At 45.4% G+C, this 18,338-nt stretch overlaps 1 protein-coding gene across 2 annotated transcripts in view; it reads left to right on the top strand.

Moving 5' to 3' along the window:
• Positions 1 to 936: 936 nt before the first annotated feature.
• The window catches only part of LOC121543682 (putative adenosylhomocysteinase 3), a 46,723-nt gene continuing 29,321 nt past the window's right edge, over positions 937 to 18,338 (top strand). For both annotated transcript variants that reach the window (XM_041853782.2, XM_041853784.2), the window contains exon 1: positions 937 to 1,317. In XM_041853782.2, coding sequence (XP_041709716.1) covers positions 991 to 1,317 — 327 coding nt within the window. In that variant the 5' untranslated portion in view covers positions 937 to 990. The remainder of the gene's footprint in view (positions 1,318 to 18,338) is intronic.

Here is an 18,338-nt window from a genome sequence, read left to right on the forward strand (position 1 = left end):
GTTTGTAGTGATGTGGTTTTCAATTGAGACATGGAAATAAACTTAATTGATTGAATTCATCCGTCTATGATTGAAAGAAAATTGATGTTACCCATATGTTTTTATTAGAGTTCATCGTTAGTTTGTACTCTGTAAATCATGTCATTGTTATCAATGCGGATAGATTGCGGCGTGAGAGCTCTAAATTACATTACCAGAACCCACCCCACGGTGGCAGTATTTACTCAATATGAGAGATTTTTGGCTTTTCTTTGCTCCCAGAACCCATTTTCTCCAGATTGACATAATGAAATGTGCATTGAAAGAGGGGGTTGTCAAGTAAAAGTTTTCCACTAATGAAATATTAATATTTTTCAAATGGCATTGTGTCATGCGATGCAGAGCTGAAAGGCTTCAAGTTACATACATACATTTTGCATTGCGTTAATATCAAAATACAGTATCAATGTTTTGTTACTGTAATGTCACTGGTGCATTTACTTTGTATTCTTGCGTAGAGAACTACATGTGAGAAATGTACAAATTCCTTTCCATTTCTTTATGAATGATCATACTGTTCTTTCAGATATTGTCAATGTGGTTTGGATACAAGACTTGAATCAAATATGAATTGTCATCACTAACTGGCTATATATAATGTTTTGTAGTACTGCACTGGTCGTCCTCGTTAAATACAAACGTAATCTACCATAATGCATTTGAAAGGGTAATACTTCTTGGGAGATGTAGTTATGTACTGTTATCTGTCAAATTATTTGGTAAGGCTCTGAGTCAAAGTCATTTTATGTAGCTAGTCTATTTCCTCTTTTGTTTTGATAGTATCATAAATAGTGCTTGTATGGCATTGATCATTTGAACATTCCACTAAATGTTTAGTGAGACTCTTGAAAACTACGAGGACCACAATGCCTTGCTTTTAATCAGTACTCCGCCACTCACAATCCGTCGCCTTGTTACGTGTTGGGAAAAGGACTTCGCAAAATAGCAGCGATGTCAGTCCAGGTTTTGGTAGCGAAAATGGCCGAGGTCGAATTAAAAGACGTCCCCAGCAAAGAAGTAACACCCGAATCGCCTCTGACGCCAAAGGCAGATGACAAAGGGATAGTTGAAAACGAACCAAAAGCTATCATTACTTCGACTACTACCCCAACGATGGACCCTATCGTAAAAACAGGGGACCCGAGCCCTGGTTTTCTTACCCCGAACCCTAAGATGCCGCAGGCGTCCGCGATGAAACGGACAGATCCACAACAAAACGGTGGAGAAGCGTTTGTAAATCGCGACGGTACTGTGGCAGAGGCCCCAAGATTGAAAAAGGTGAGGGCGAACGTAAATGGGATATTGGCATTTATTATGATATTCTGCTCCGTGCAGATGCAAGGTTTTTTTGTTTGCAATGCTAACTAGCCAGAAAGCTAGGAATCTGGTATTGTGTGACGATGGCTGTAGCTCAAAGCTAGCAATAAAAAGCAGTTTTGCTGCTGCCTGACTTGTCTTTGTCGCTAGTCAGACAAGTCGTTTTTATAAAGCTTATCAGCAAGTAACGGCAACGTTAGCTATATCATATTTGTAAGGGTATTGTGTTTATAGGAGCAGCCACATATCCTAGCATACATACTGTCTAAAATGAAACTTGATGGTGCGCTGTCGTGGCGCTGTGAGAAATGCCGATGTTGGGACAACAACGTGTATATGTAGCTAAACTATTCTACCTGGTGATGGTTTTGTTGAAGCGTTTCAAGACTCACTCACGCCCATGTCACAATTTTGTCCTGACAACGTAATAATGTTATGTACACACGTTCATCAAAATGTTAGTTTTGTTGCCACAATGTAATTGTTAGCTAATGGACATTTGACACATTTACAACCATGGCAATACAACTAAAACAGCATTAGTCAAATCGTGGTGATGGTCATGGTAGTCAAATACATTCAACAGACTGTTGTAAGACCTTATTTAAATGCTGTTCAACATGCTGTGAGATTATCTGAATTTGCTTGGGGGATCAGGTGAGTCTGATCAGGGAAGAAGCAGCTTTGAAGGCCAGTTAGGCTACATCACCTTATCACAATTTTTTGCCACCATAACCTCACCACAACAGTAGTAGACTCATCTGACTCGTCTGTCACACCTTTGTCAGCTATTTCTTATCTCATTCAGCCTGGCAATAGATCACATAGCCTACTTATGGGAGTTTCCATCATTCAGGTTTAGTCTGCTAGGCTCTCCCGCGGCTATACATCACCCGAAAGATTTAGGCCTATGTGTGTTCCCTGTCTCAACACCTCTTCGTCAGGAGGTGTTTGGCAAAGCTCTCAGCTCAATGAATCTTATCTCCTCAGCGTCATGGAAAGTTCTGATCTGAACAGAAGAGAATAATGGGATCAAGGTTCAAGGAAAGTAAAACTTCTCTGATAAGTAATTCCTTGAAAAGACTGGTGTCGACTAGGCTTAAGAAGCCTCATAAATGGTTGTTTATGATTTATAGCCTGTGATCGCTGTCATAAAGCTATTAATCAAAGGTGTTCAAATCAATGTTGTGAAAGGCAGTTCATTTGCAGATGGCAATGAAATGATGTGCTCTCTTCTTCAGGATATGAAGTAGGGTCATAATTGGGTGTACAACATTACAGCAAATGCCAATTTATGTGTCCAAGTTTGTGCAGACCCTCCCTAAAACATAGATTGGTTTATAGCAGTGATGTAATTCCTAGTCCCCAAATAGGCAACAGATCTGACAGAACACCCTCACACTATTCTGCCGCCAAGCCAGTGGCTATGAACACTGAACACAGGACTGGAAAATAAAGGCCACAGAGAGAGAGAGGGAGTGAAAGCGGACTGGCTTACAACAGATGGTCCATCAGCCCTCTCTGTGTACGAAAAGAGCAGCAGGACCAGGAACCCTATGAGCAGCATGGAGAGGAGGCTGCTGCATGGCATCTCGCTCGTTGTGGTGACTTGTCCTTAAAGGGACCACCAGCAATACCTTCATGAGAAGATTTAGTGCTGTCTGCCATGGCACAGATTCAGTATTCTGTTTTATACATGATGTGAGCTACTTAGACTGGTTTTTGAACAACACAATCACTTTCAGAAGGGGGAAACATTTTATACCGGCCAATAAATGCCACCCATTGCACTTGTTTTGTATCCTCTCACTTCACAATAATCTAAGCAGCCATGCATTGGAACAGGAACTTGCATGCAAAGTTTTAGGCCTATTTATAGGCTGCATGCACCTGTGTTGTGCAGTACGTTATGTGTATATAGGCTGCATCTGTTGAATCCCCCAGTGCAGAAAGGGCTGTGAGATGGAGAGCAGCAGTAGAGTAAAGCTGATGGTATGAGGCATGAATGGCTGGTTTTAATCCATGCCTTACCATGTCACCACATGGGGGATTAAGCGGCTTGCCTCCCACTCTAGGCGGGCAGATGTTAGCCTTCGGACTGGCTGAGTGATCCGTGTAACCCCCGACGGACTCTGTCATGATGTTTCTGGACGGAGCGGGGAAATATACGCTGCCCCTGCCAGGATGAACGGATTAGCAGCGGTAGGTTTCAGGTTTTGGCGCCATGTGTGGCTAAGATGGCTGCTAATGAATGTACCCATCCTCGCTCCAAACATAAGCAGTGCCAAGTTACAGATGCTGACGACTGCCAAGGGCTCCCTGGTCATTCTCTGACCCAAGGAAAAGGTCCCCCAGCATGATAAGGTATTTTCATTAAGCTGGAGGTCCTAGTAAGGGTCACTAGTTTACTGTGGGCTTGGGCAAGACCTTTAGGCTAAATGGCTTGCAGACAGATCTGTATAGAAAATGGTTCTGTTAGAGTTCATAAAGAAACTCCTTGCAAAACGTCCTGGTGTATAGTCCTAAATGTATTTGGGACTAAAACATGAATGTCTGTCTTTGGTCTTTTCCAGGCAGTTGGTACCTTGAATTGCGTTGAACACAGTTAACAAGGAAACTAACGTCTTGGAGACATGATAAGTCTCTTGGCTCAGGAACCTGATTATCCAAGGTTCGGTATTGATCTAAGTCAAGCCCTTTGACCCTCTGAAGCTGGAACATCCACACGTGCAAAGGCACATGGGCCTTACTCTGGGAGGGTTGGAGTGGAGAGCATTCTCTCTGTAGCCCTGTGGATGACGACCTGTAGCCTACTACTTCTTGCTGTTCCAAAGCGTAGGAAAAGGGAAAATAATACTGTCTCTACCAAGCTATTCAAATGAATACACAGGGAAGTGTGTTATCCCTGTTCTTCATGCTCATGTCTCCTCCGCTGTCAGGAAGACGAGTTCTGGGCTCCGATAGTGCTGGTCATTGGGAGCTGCCCCAGGGATCCCTCATCTGAGTCAGGCTCTCTGACACCAGCGTCTCATCCATCAGATTGACAGCATGAGTGCTTGCTCCCTCCGAGAAGAGCCCAGCCTGCTCCAATGATGTAGCTAGTGATTCAGGAGGAACAGCCAGAATGAGGATTATCACAACGACCTTGAAAGAGCAGCAGCCGACAGGGCAAACACTCCTGTGTCATAAAAATGCAGATATCTTGGCAGATGCTTTATCAGATATCTTGGCAGATGCTTTATTACGCTTGCATAAAAGAAGGCTAGCTGGCTACAGGACCTCTGAATCACATTTTTGACATTGCCCAGTTATTTGACCACTATTCCAAAATATAACCTACAGTAAAGCAGGACTCTGGGTCTATATACCATCTGTACTGTAGCCTGTCTTAGCTGTAATATGGAATGGCCTGGCTCTTGTATTTCTCCTTGCTCAAGGTCAAGGAGTAGAAGATCCATTGATCTCTGTATTCAATCAGCCACTGTTCTACTCTGGGTCCATGAAGATCTTATTCCCTAGTGTGATGCTGCTGAGATTTCATCACCTGAGAGCTGGGGCCTGCCTGTGTTGATGGGGAGAATGTAGCACCACAGAGTCTCTAAACCCAGAGGCGCAACATCGCAAGACTTCTGGGAATGCTTGCGATGCAAGAAGTCAATGAGAGAAGTGTACAATTCTTCCTTAGTAGTCAATCTAAAGGCACAACCTAGACTCAAGTCAATGTCTTTAAGTAGTTGAACATGTTATTACTCCAACCTCGTGAATGTGATGAAAATGTAAATGTCAGTTTGTCAAAAGCAACTTTATTTACGGGCCCTTTCCAGCAATGCAGAGAGGAGAAAAATAAATACACAAGGAGTAACGATTACTTGGCTATATATACGGGGTACCAGTACCAAGTCGATGTGCAGGGGTACGAGGTAATTGAGGTAGATATGTACATATAGGTAGTGATAAAGTGACTAGGTAACAGGATAGATAATAAACAGTAGCAGCAGCATATGTGATGAGTCAAGAGTTAATGCAAAAAGGGTCTTAGTAGCTATTGGTTAACTGTGTAACTAACTATTTAGCAGTCTTATGGCTTGGGTGTAGAAGCTGTTCGGGGTCCTGTTTGTTCCAGACTTGGTAACTTGCCGTGCATCGGTACCACTTGGGTGGCTGGAGTATTTTACAATTTTTAGGGCCTTCCTCTGACACCGCCTGGTATGGATGGCAGGGAGCTCGGCCCAAGTGATGTACTGGGCCATACGCACTACCCTCTGTAGCGCCTTGCGGTCGGATGCCAAGCAGTTGCCATACCAATCGGTGATGCAGCCAGTCAAGATGCTCTCTGTGGTGCAGCGGTATCTGAGGGCTCATGCCAAATCTTTTCAGCCTCCTGAGGGGGAAGAGGTGTTGTCGTGCCCTCTTTACAACTGTTTTGGTGTGTGTGGACCATGATCATTCCTCAGTGATGTGGACACTGAGAAACTTGGAAGCTTTCGACCTGCTCCACTACAGCCCGGTCAATGTGGATGGGGGGCTTGCTCAGCCCTCCGTTTCCTGTAGTCCATGATCAGCTCCTTTGTCTTGCTGACGTTGAGGGACAGGTTGTTTATATCGGAGTGCCTTTTGATTTGAGGGCCTGCACATGCGCAGTTCGGCGCGAAATGACCGCTAGACCGCTAGAATTTACGCTTTCTGTGCATGAGCTTAGCTAGCCAACCTTGCCATGACAACGCGTACAAGTGTGATTGGGGATTTCTATTGGAGAAACAGTTTCTGCCTATCTTCATACTGTACTGTCTTTGGTAGCACCATAGTGTGAAGTTTGAAGCTGGCTCGCATGGCATGACTCATGAGAGACTGCTACTCTGTCTTTCTCTCCTTTCTGTTAGGATGTTACTTCTCAACAAAGGGGCCTCTCCTACTTGGGCCTTCTACTCATGTGTGTCCATTTGACAGTGAAGGCATAGACTTATGCCTCAAACTAGGATGGATTGATCTCTTTGTCTTGCACACTAAATCAGGCCTTGTCCTGGCCTTTTAGTGGAAAAGGGGTTGAAGAAAAATCACTTGTGCTTGGTCCCACATTAGCCATTAACTGTTTGCTAAAGATTGTGAATCAGTTTGAACATCCGCAAAGGTCTTTGGCAGGGGCCACCCCCAGAAACCAGAGATCGAGGCCTGTGTCAACAAAAGAGCCCTGCTGAGAAAGACACGCTCCAGTGGGGCTTCAAGGAGAGCCGTGCATGTCATGCGGTGTTCATTAACATGGAGGATGATTGGAGGAAGAAGAGGAATGGTGGGGGATGGGAACTAGATCTGTTGGTGTAATGCTCACGTCAGCCCACTGAGCTGGAAAGATCCCTCTGTGCCTGGGCCTTACTGCCTCGCTCCAGGCCGGTCTACAGGAGCTCCTGGAACTAGTTTGTTGATGTACATCGGCCAAACCACTAGGAAAGCCATCACTCAAGAGGCCTAGTCTATTCTGCCCTTTGTGTTGTGTTGAGAACTGGCAAGCACCAGTTTCCGACCAACACACTTTTTCTTTTGTCCTCCACACGCAATGGGACAACTCGCATTTGCTCACCAATGCAGATATATTTTCCAAAATTGATATCATACCGATATGAATGTCTAGCGTTCATGTTGACTTACATGCTTCTCAGCCTGCCTTGGACACGCAGTAGGGAATGGGATGTGAGTGTGTTTTTGGCATGGTGCCCAATCAGTGCACTCAAGACTCCGGTTGATTATCGCTGTAGTTTTTAATGGCCTTGGAAAAATTCTCTCACACACGCTGTGTTCACCTGAAATCACCCCACTCTCTCGTTACCTCAGTGTTCTTCTGTAGACAAACGATAGCATGAACCAAACCAAACAAACAAAGACGTCTCTGCTGACTCACCGCTCTTCCTGTGTTGGTTGATAGTCATTGTGTTCTGTAAAGGTGTTAATTCACTCTCCCTTTTCTTACAATGTAATTACAGCACAATACTGGAGTGCTACTGCACCTTCTGTCACCTTCATCTGTGGTGTTGTGATTATTACCAGGGATATGGGCTGTTCGCACCACAGCTAGATAATAATCTCTCTGCTAGACTCCAGACCCGGAATGGACTCTGGCTGAATCCATTCAGCAATGTGTTAGTAATTTTTCTCTCACACACACACACTTTCAAAGTGAAAAATGTAGGCTAGCTACTCCAAATTAGTCCTGGACACACAAAAGGACAGAGGATTTAAGGCCAGGATATTTAGAGCGCATTACAGCTGAATCTGGTCTGGGATATCTCTGTGCTGCAGCCAGACACACTTTCTCACAGAGCAGTCAGGAGCATGTGTGCCTTGTGTCAGCGTCTGGGATTCCACCTTCAGACCCTCTCCCTTCCTGTTGTCACTTTGTACTATAGCACTGGAGGGTGTATTCCATGAGGTGAAACATTCAGAACGACCCAGGTAGAAATGTAACCTATGGAGCTTCTGAAGTCGTCAGAACTGGTTTCCACAGCCTCAGTAAGTGTACTCGGTAGAATATTATGACAGTTATACGTTAGCTAACCATTAGCTGAAGTTGAAAAATGTGAATGATGGAGAAGAAGAAGAAGAATATTAAGTAGAGGAATAATAGGAAGATGAAGAACCAGTGAAGTGGGGTTAGATGGAGTCGGAGTACTGAGTGTTCATTTGGACAGTCCCCAGACAGTACATCTCTCTGACAAAGGCTTCCCTACAGGAAAGGAATTCCGTTCAGACTCTGACACCAGGCCCCTGTACAAAGAGCCAGCATTGTGTTCAAAATGTGGGGCATCACAAAAGGCCCCCTCACAAAGGAAAAAGCACTGTTCTGTCTGCCCGGTTTCCTCTCTGCCAGAGCTAAAAAGGCATGAGCCACGAGCAGAGGTAGGCTAATCCAGCACTGGGAGAGACCATTCCTGTGGCGACGGGGTAGAGGACTCCTATGAGCTGGATTAGTCTGACTGTACAATCAGCTCTGTTGTAGTTGCATTGGTTTCAACCTGCAGTCTCTGTTGCACTGGCTTTGACTTTTGGCATCTGTTGGGTTGTAATACATGGACCCTGATGCCTCACAGCTGTTGTGGCATGTAGCCTAGCGGTTAAGAGCGTTGGGCCAGTAACCAAAAGGTTGCTGGTTCGAATCCCAGAGCCGGCAAGGTGGAAAAATTCTGCCGTTCTGCCCTTGAGCAAGGCAGTTAACCCCCAACAACAAATGCTCTCCGGGACATGGCTGTCGATTTTAAGGCAGCCCCCTGCACCTCTTTGATTCAGAGGGGTTAGGTTAAATGTGGAAGACACATTTTGGTTGAATGCATTCAGTTATGCAACTGGCTAGGTATCCCCCTTTCCCCTTCGTAAACAACCGGTGTAGACTAACAGTGAAATGCTTACTTACGGGCCATTCCCAACAATGCAGAGAAAAATATAGAAACAAATAATAACACAAGGAATAAATACACAATGAGTAATGATAACTTGGCTATATAATATATATAATAATAATATATGCCATTTAGCAGATGCTTTTATCCAAAGCGACTTAGTCATGTGCGCATACATTTTTATGTATGGATGGTCCCAGGGATCGAACCCACTACCCTGGCGTTACAAGCGCCATGCTCTACCAATTGAGCTACAGAGGACCACCATATACACTGGGTACTAGTACCGAGTCGATGTGCAGGGGTACGAGGTAGATATGTACAGTGCATTCTGAAAGTATTCAGACCCCTTGACTTTTTCCACATTTTGTTACATTACAGCCTTATTCTAAAATGTTTTTTTTTTTTAATTCCTGGCTGGGCCGCTCAAGGACATTCAGAGACTTGTGAAACAGTGAAATGCTTACTTACAAGCCCTTAACCAACAATGCAGTTTTAAGAAACATTTGTGTTAAGTAAACAATAGATAAGTAAAAAATAAAAGCAGTAAAATAACAGTAAAATTAACAGTAGCGAGGCCTTATACAGGGGGTACTGGTACAGAGTCAATGTGCGGGGCCACTGGTTAGTCGAGGTAATTGAGGTAATATGTACATGTAGGTATAGTTAAAGTGACTATGCATAGATGATAAACAGAGTAGCAGCAGCGTAAAAGAGGGGGTGGGGGTGACAATGCAAATAGTCCGGGTAGCCATTTGATTAGCTGTTCAGGAGTCTTATGGCTTGGGGGTAGAAGCTGTTAAGAAGCCTTTTGGACCTAGACTAGGCGCTCCGGTACCGCTTGCTGTGCGGTAGCCGAGAGAACAGTCTATGACTAGGGTGGCTGGAGTCTGACAATTTTTAGGGCCTTCCTCTGACACCGCCTGGTATAGAGGTCCTGGATGGCAGGAAGCTTGGCCCCAGTGATGTACTGGGCCGTACGCACTACCCTCTGTAGTGCCTTGCGGTTGGAGGCCGAGCAGTTGCCATACCAGGCAGTGATGCAACCAGTCAGGATGCTCTCGATGGTGCAGCTGTAGAATTTCTTGAGGATCTGAAGACCCCTCCTGAGGGGGAATAGGCTTTGTCGTGCCCTCTTCACGACTGTCTTGGTGTGTTTGGACCATGATAGTTTGTTGGTGATGTGGACACCAAGGAACTTGTCGCACTCAACCTGCTCAACTACAGCCCCATCGATGAGAATGGGGGTGTGCACGGTTCTTCTTTTCCTGTAGTCCACAATCATCTCCTTCGTCTTGATCTGTGTTGTCTTGGCTGTGTGCTTAGGGTCGTTGTCCTGTTGGAAGGTGAACCTTCGTCCCAGTCTGAGGTCCTGAGTCTCTGGAGCAGGTTTTTATCAAGGATCTCTCTGTAGTTTGCTCCGTTCATCTTTCCCTCGATCCTGACTAGTCTCCCAGTCCGTTCCGCTGAAAAACATCCCCACAGCATGATGCTGCCACCACCATGCTTAACCGTAGGGATGGTGCCAGGTTTCCTCCAGACGTGAAGCTTGGCATTCAGGCCAAAGAGTTAAATCTTGGTTTCATTAGACCAGACAATCTTGTTTCTCATGGTCTGAGAGTCCTTTAGGTGCCGTTTGGCAAACTCCAAGCTGGCTGTCATGTGCCTTTTTACTGAGGAATGGCTTCCGTCTGGCCACTCTACCATAAAGGACTGATTGGTGGAGTGCTGCAGAGATGGTTGTCCTTCTGGAAGGTTCTTCCATCTCCACAGAGGAACTCTGGAGCTCTGTCAGAGTGACCATCAGGTTCTTGGTCACCTCCCTGACCAAGGCCCTTCTCCCCCGATTGCTCAGTTTGGCTGGGAGGCCAGCTCTAGGAAGAGTCTTGGTGATTCCAATCACCTTCCATTTAAGAATGATGGAGGCCACTGTGTTCTTGGCGACCTTCAATGCTGCAGATTTTTTTTTGTACCCTTACGCAGATCTGTGCCTCGACACAATCCTGTCTCGGAGCTCTACGGACAATTCCTTCGACCTCATGGCTTGGTTTTTGCTCTGACATGCACTGTCAACTGTGGGACTTTATATTAGACGGTGTGTGCCTTTCCAAATCATGTCCAATCAATTGGATTTACCACAGGTGGACTCCAAGTTGTCGAAACATCTCAAGGATGATGAATGGAAACAGGATGCACCTGAGCTCAATTTCGAGTCTCATAGCAAAGGGTCTGAATACTTATGTAAATAAGGTATTTAAAATATATATATATATATATATATATATTTGCAAAATGTTATTAACCTGTTTTTGCTGTGTCATTATGGGGTATTGTGTGTAGATTAATGAGGGAAAACAAATATTGAATCAATTTTAGAATAAAGATGTAAAGTAACAAAATGTGGAAAAGTCAAGGGGTCTGAATACTTTCCGAATGCACTGTACATATAGCCTAGGTAAGGGTAAAGTGACTAGGCAACAGGATGGATAATAAACTGTAGCAGCAGTGTATGTAATTAGTCAAAGGTTAGTGCAAAGAGGGTCAATGCAGATAGTCCAGGTAGCTATTTGGTTAACTATTTAGCAGTCTTATGGCTTGGGAGTAGAAGCTGTTCAGGGTCCTGTTGGTTCCAGACTTGGCGCATCGGTAACACATACTGCGGTAGCAGAGAGAACAGTCAGTGGCTGGAGTCTTTGGCAGTTTTTAGAGCCTTCCTCTGACACCGGCTGCTTCCTCTGACACTGCCAGTTTTTTCGGCCCAGATTACACGACCACTGACTTTTGCGAGGGAAAGCTACATTACGGTCAGGCAGACGTGCGTGAGCAGACATTTTGTAATTCGTTCGGAGCTCACAGATGGTTGGTTCCCTTCTACGGTCGCAATTAAACAGAGTAGACTAAGAATAGCATGACCCTAAAAATGACTTAACTGCCCTCAGTGTGTTTTATGTAATTGTACATTTCCATTGAGACCATACTATTTTCAGTAACTTCTTACAAACATATAATTCCACAATCCACCAGCTTCCCCTCCCTTGCTTTGCTGTGGGAGATATAATCTCTAAATTGCCACCCATTTTACATTTTAGTCATTTAGCATACGCTCTTATCCAGAGCGACTTACAGTTAGTGAGTGCATACATTTTTCATACTGGCCCCCCGTGGGAATCGAACCCACAACCCTGGCGTTGCAAGCGCCATGCTCTATCAACTGAGCTACAGGAGGGCCACCCGTCTGTATAAATGTTTTTTTCTATCACTCTCAAGCTTAGGCTAGATACAGGCCTAGCCGTCTGTTACTTTTTCGGCAAATGTCACTGACCCCTAGGAGTATCAGGGTTTTTTTTGTTTAATTTTTTTGCTAAAATGCCTAAATCCTTAAAAGCTTTATTCACAAAAAAGCATCAATGGCAGAACTGTTGCGGTATTAATCCTGCTGCATTTATAGACACTCAGCCAATGGAGGGATAGGCAACATCAATGAGTGTGTGGCTGGGATTTGGGGAATGGGGCAATCTAGCTTATTGATCATGTTTCTCTGATCAGGGAAATTATTGAAAAGCACTAGATCCCATTATCAATAGTCATTGGAATTGGTTGGTGGTGTCGCTGTCAGTGGATGTTTGGTTAGACTGATTTGATTCACAACGACCCTGAGTGATTGGGACAGTGACCTTGATCTAAGTGTTCTCATGATGTTTTGTATTATCATACATCAATTGTCAGACTTTTCAGCTGCCGCTTTTAGAGCCTTGGCAATATGTGTGTGGCTATGGGAAAGCCCCCGTTTGCAGTGATCCCGCCTGACCCAAAGATATATCTGCTTCTGAATGTGCAGGTAGGTAGGAGGCAGCCATGCTTAATCCCTGCTAAGCCTCGGCATTCCCTGCTTGGTTTTACAGTGACTTACATGCTTAGTTTTACGGTGTCACCGAGTCCATTCTCATGGCGACATGTTGAAATGGGTGAAGAGATTGAAGAGAAGCCAACTGCTGGTTCTATAGCAGCTGTACTGTGCTTTATGTGCTGAAGGGTGTATTTCTGAAGGCTCCAGGCTCTGTGTGTGTGTGTGTCTTAATTGTCCTTATTTATGGGGACACTTGTCTGTGTGTATAAATCAGCTGGGCACCGCTTTGTTTTTCTTACATCACACCCCTTAGTGCAGCCATGTGGCGCTGCGCTCTCCTCTGACTCGCACTCAGGCTCACGTAGCCAGCCTCCTCAGCAGCCATTGGAAGAGAGCACGAGACGCTTCCGAGCAGCGATTGGATGGAGCAATCCTGTTTGTGTGTGTGTGTGCATGGTTCCGTGTGCATGGATGATCCTCTTATCTGTCATTGACGAGGATGATCCTGTTGGATCTCTCGTTTTCACCATTCATCCAGTGGATGCTTGCTCAGTGTTTGGAACCTACATAATGAAATGTGCAGGAAGGACATGAAAGCCTTTTTAACTCATCGCCCTGCTCTTCCTGCTTTGAAAATGGCCTCAAGGTCAAAACTGCAAGCACCCATTTTCTACCGTGCTGCTCTGCTCACACAAATTCCAAGCAGCAGCAGTGCAAACCAAGTTGATATTGACATGGAGGCATGGAGGATTCAAGCAGCACTGAAATTCATAAATCAGAGTGAACGTAAATGTGCTGGCGCTGCAGTTCTGGGGCTATCGGCTTATCTGTCAGGGCTACTCAATATCAGCCTGGCTGTGGACAGACCCATACAGTCAATGGTGTGGAGGCCAAAGAAGTCTACCCCAAATATACTGTTAATATAACAATTGTCTCTGTTTACAATCTTGTGAATGTATCATCTTTTCCATTTGGGTTTGTGCCCTTAGAGGGGTTGTATGGCATGGTCATTGTGTGCGTTTCTGCTATTGGATCTGTGAGGAGTGGGTGGGGAGAAAGAAATGGAAGCTCTCTCAGGGAAAAGGGGGGTTTTAGTGTCCAGGAATACTGAGGGCAATCCAGCCCACACAGAGTCCAACTCTGGGTCATGTCTGGCCGTGCTGGCTGTCCCTAAATGGTAGCTGAGCAGGGTGAGCCTCTGGCTGTCTGTCCAGATTTCAACGATAACTTTATTTTCTCACTGTGCCAGTCAGTGTCTGTCTGTCCTACTCACAGAAGAAATATAATTATTAACTGTGTGGGTGTCTTACATGCTGATAAGTCCCGAAAACAAGACCCTTCTGGCCAGCTGTCCCAAACGCCAAAATTACCCCCTAGTACTTAGTCTAGTAGACACACGGTTGGATCTTCCCTGAACCTCCAAACTCAACCCCCCTCCAATCCAAAGTCTGAATAATGTTAGCCCTGCAAATTTCAATTGTAGTAAGCAATGCATTTTTGTATAATATTTTATTTGATGTGTGAGAACCATATTTTAAAGGTAAACTAAAGTACAAAAGACAATCATAAGATGCACTATTTCATTATGTAGCTACAGACATCTTGTTTTCTTGTGAGGATTTCCCATGCAAACATTTCTTTTCAGAGCTAGGCCTACTACATTTCTGTTGTTAAAAAATCTGTTCCCTCAGCCTTTCATTTAGTCTATATAGCACACCATGTACCTTTTTGTCGTTTGTATCTCGTCTCAGTATAATCAGGGGGCACTTTGTCCTGCATTATCTGGGTCTGTTTTGATCCAGTCGTCCTCTAATGGAGTGCTACTCCGTGACAGCAGGGCTGGGGAGGCTGAATAAAATGGGTAGACTGCTGTGTGGCCTAGCCTCTCACTCTTTTGCTCGTCTGTGTTAGGCGAGTCGTGGCCGGCGGAAGCGAGTGAATGAGGGAAAGGAGTGTATGAATGAGTGTATATGAGGCACAGTGTTAGTGGGCGATCTCAAAGAACAGCCTCTTCAGTTGCTCTGAAGGTCCTGTAGGAGTGCTGCTGGTTTTAGGTAAGCACCAGGGAATGACGTAAGTGGAAACATACAACACAAAGCACTTTATGTAAGCAGTATCCTTGAGCCTCAACATAGTTATTATTGTGAATAAAATAAAATGTTGAAATAAGAGCCTCAACGTGTTTCTCCACTCAGCGATCTAAACTCAGAAAAAAAAAGAAACGTCCTCTCACTGTCAACTGCGTTTATTTTCAGCAAACTTAACATGTGTAAATATTTGTATGAACATAACAAGATTCAACAACTGAGACATGAACTGAACAAGTTCCACAGACATGTGACTAACAGAAATTGAATAATGTGTCCCTGAACAAAGGAGGGGTCAAAATGAAAAGTAACAGTCAGTATCTGGTGTGGCCACCAGCTGCATTAAGTACTGCAGTGCATCTCCTCCTCATGGACTGCACCAGATTTGCCAGTTCTTGCTGTGAGATGTTACCCCACACTTCCACCAAGGCACCTGCAAGTTCCCAGACATTTCTGGGGGGAATGACCCTAGCCCTCACCCTCCGATCCAACAGGTCCCAGACGTGCTCAATGGGATTGAGATCTGGGCTCTTCGCTGGCCATGGCAGAACACTGACATTCCTGTCTTGCAGGAAATCACGCACAGAACGAGCAGTATGGCTGGTGGCATTGTCATGCTGGAGGCATACCCTCCAGCATGACAATGCCACCAGCCATACTGCTCGTTCTGTCAGTGTTCCCACCCTGCCATGGCCAGCGAAGAGCCCAGATCTCAATCCCATTGAGCACGTGTGGGACCTGTTGGATCGGAGGGTGAGGATCATTGGATCATGTCAGGATGAGCCTGCAGGAAGGGTACCGTTGGGATTGCCTGCAATGACAACAAGCTCAGTCCGATGATGCTGTGACACACCGCCCCAGACCATGACGGACCCGCCACCTCCAAATCGATCCCTCTCCAGAGTACAGGCCTCGGTGTAACGCTCATTCCTTCGACGATAAACGCGAATCCGAACATCACCCCTGGTGAGACAAAACCGCAACATGTCAGTGAAGAACACTTTTTGCCAGTCCTGTCTGGTCCAGTGACGGTGGGTTTGTGCCCATAGGCGACGTTGTTGCTGGTGATGTCTGGTGAGGACCTGCCTTACTACAGGCCTACAAGCCCTCAGTCCAGCCTCTCTCAACCTATTGCGGACAGTCTGAGCACTGATGGAGGGATTGTGCATTCCTGGTGTAACTTGGGAAGTTGTTGCCTGTACCTGTCTCGCAGGTGTGATGTTCGGATGTACCGATCCTGTGCAGGTGTTGTTACACGTGGTCTGCCACTGCGAGGACGATCAGCTGTCCGTCCTGTCTCCCTGTAGCGCTGTCTTAGGCGTCTCACAGTACGGACATTGCAATTTATTGCCCTGGCCACATCTGCAGTCCTCATGCCTCCTTGCAGCATGCCTAAGGCACGTTCACGCAGATGAGCAGGGACCCTGGGCATCTTTCTTTTGGTGTTTTTCAGAGTCAGTAGAATGGCCTCTTTAGTGTCCCAAGCTTTCATAACTGTGACCTTAATTGCCTACCGTCTGTAAGCTGTTAGTGTCTTAACGACCGTTCCACGGGTGCATGTTCATTAATTGTTTATGGTTCCATTGAACAAGCATGGGAAACAGTGTTTAAACCCTTTACAATGAAGATCTGTGAAGTTATTTGGATTTTTACGAATTATCTTTGAAAGAGAGGGTCCTGAAAAAGGGACATTTCTGTTTATGTGAATGGTTGCTGCTTACCCCGCAGACTCATAGAAATTCTTCAAATTCTATTTCTATGCGTGTAGGCTCTTATTACCCGTTGGAGATCCATATTCTTAGAACAATGTCACATTGTAAGAACTCCCTCCTGTAAGGGGTAAGCATTGTGTTCTCCTCACTGGGGCACTTCTCCCTCCTCACTGAGAGCAGGTGCAGCAGCCAGTGTGTGGGTGTTCTCTGCCACGTCACCCCTGCCAGCTGGTCCCAAAGGGGAGCTATGTTTCACCCTCAATTACACTCCTAAAAAGGACTCCGGTTGGAGACTAAGTTGTTGACATGGCCTGTGCTCTGCTCTTGTCCCGTTAAGCCTAGCCTAGTTTTTAGAAAGTTAGTTGTCTTTTGAGGATCGCTGAGTAGGCTATTCAAAACCAGGTCTCTATGGAGAAGTGTGTGTGGTGCCCTGTTCCTCCATTTCCCCTGTTTGTTGACAGACATTAACCTCAATGTCACAAATGTTGCCAGCCAGTGAATGGTTTGGTGCCTGCCCAGTCTTGCCAGTGAATCCGTGGCGGATGGAAACATGATGTTGACACCAAGTAAAGTGTGTCTGTAAAAATAGGAGTCATAACATTCAGAAGTGTCAGACCTCACCCTGCAGTCGACACATGAGATTTCTTTCTTTTTTCTGAACAATCCGGAATTCCGGATTTTATGACCACCATTAATCTTTTCTCCATTTTATATCCCTGACCCTGATCTTTCGCCAGTCCATTTGTTTTTGTTTAGCATTTAGAAGCTGAATTCATAAAATGGACCCTCAATCTCTGTGCTGTCGAAAGCTGCCGCCACGTGACGGTGACCTGATTTGTATCTCGGCAAACCACAAAGCATCTGACTCCTGGACAGTCTGTTCCAAGAACTTGTTTGCCTATGAGAGTAGCCAACTCCCCTGTGAAGAGAGCCTGAGTAAGGTCTGAGGGGACTAACAGCATGTGGTTGCTCCCTTTATAGAGAATTTACATTTACATTTTAGTCATTTAGCAGACGCTCTTATCCAGAGCGACTTACAGTTAGTGAGTGCATACATTATTTTTCATACTGGCCCCCCGTGGGAATCGAACCCACAACCCTGGCGTTGCAAACGCCATGCTCTCCCTGCCGGCCATTCCCTCCCCTACCCTGGACGACGCTGGGCCAATTGTGCGCCGCCCCATGGGTCTCCCGGTCGCGGCCGGCAACGACAGAGCCTGGATTCAAACCAGGATCTCTAGTGGCACAGCTAGCACTGTGATGCAGTGCCTTAGACCACTGCGCCACAGAGAACACTTCCTTCTTTCCTCTGGCTAACTACTGACAACCTTGCATCAGTTTGAATGTCTCTTTTGCTCTGACTGACTCAAGTCAGTTAAGTATTGGGTGGATGGCGATGGTAGGTTTATGAACCATGGGTCTCTTGAAACAGATTCTAATGGAGGCTAACCAGGGGAACTTTTAACTTTGCAGATTTGTGAGAATCTGTGGGAAAGTGGAGCATGTGCAGAGCTGTTGCCTATATAATTACATAAACTCTGCTCTATCATCATAAAGGGCATCATTTCAACTCAAGTACCGATGGCGATGTACTGTATGACACTTCTATTGAAGCCTGAAGCTATATTTTCCTCTGAACATGGTGTGGCTTGTCCCAGTGTCCTTCCCATCTCCATTAAAACCCTTTGAATAATAGGCATCATTTAGAAAAAGAATGTGTAAGATCCCACGTCCTCAAACCGAGGTGTCAGGCCAGTGTCATGAATGGATCATCAGACTTGTTGGATGCGCACATTGTACGTGGGATTCAGCAGCTGGTACAACTTAAAGGAAGAAAACAGAAGTTTCCGGAATGAGTCTAGATGTTCAGGTTTGTTGTGGTTCTAGGTTTCAAAGATTCTCTAACTAAAGCACCCACCGCCAATAAGACTCTGAGGGAGTCTGCAGCAGT

Source organism: Coregonus clupeaformis, unplaced genomic scaffold (genome assembly GCF_020615455.1).
Source record: "Coregonus clupeaformis isolate EN_2021a unplaced genomic scaffold, ASM2061545v1 scaf0234, whole genome shotgun sequence".
Lineage (NCBI taxonomy): Eukaryota > Metazoa > Chordata > Actinopteri > Salmoniformes > Salmonidae > Coregonus > Coregonus clupeaformis.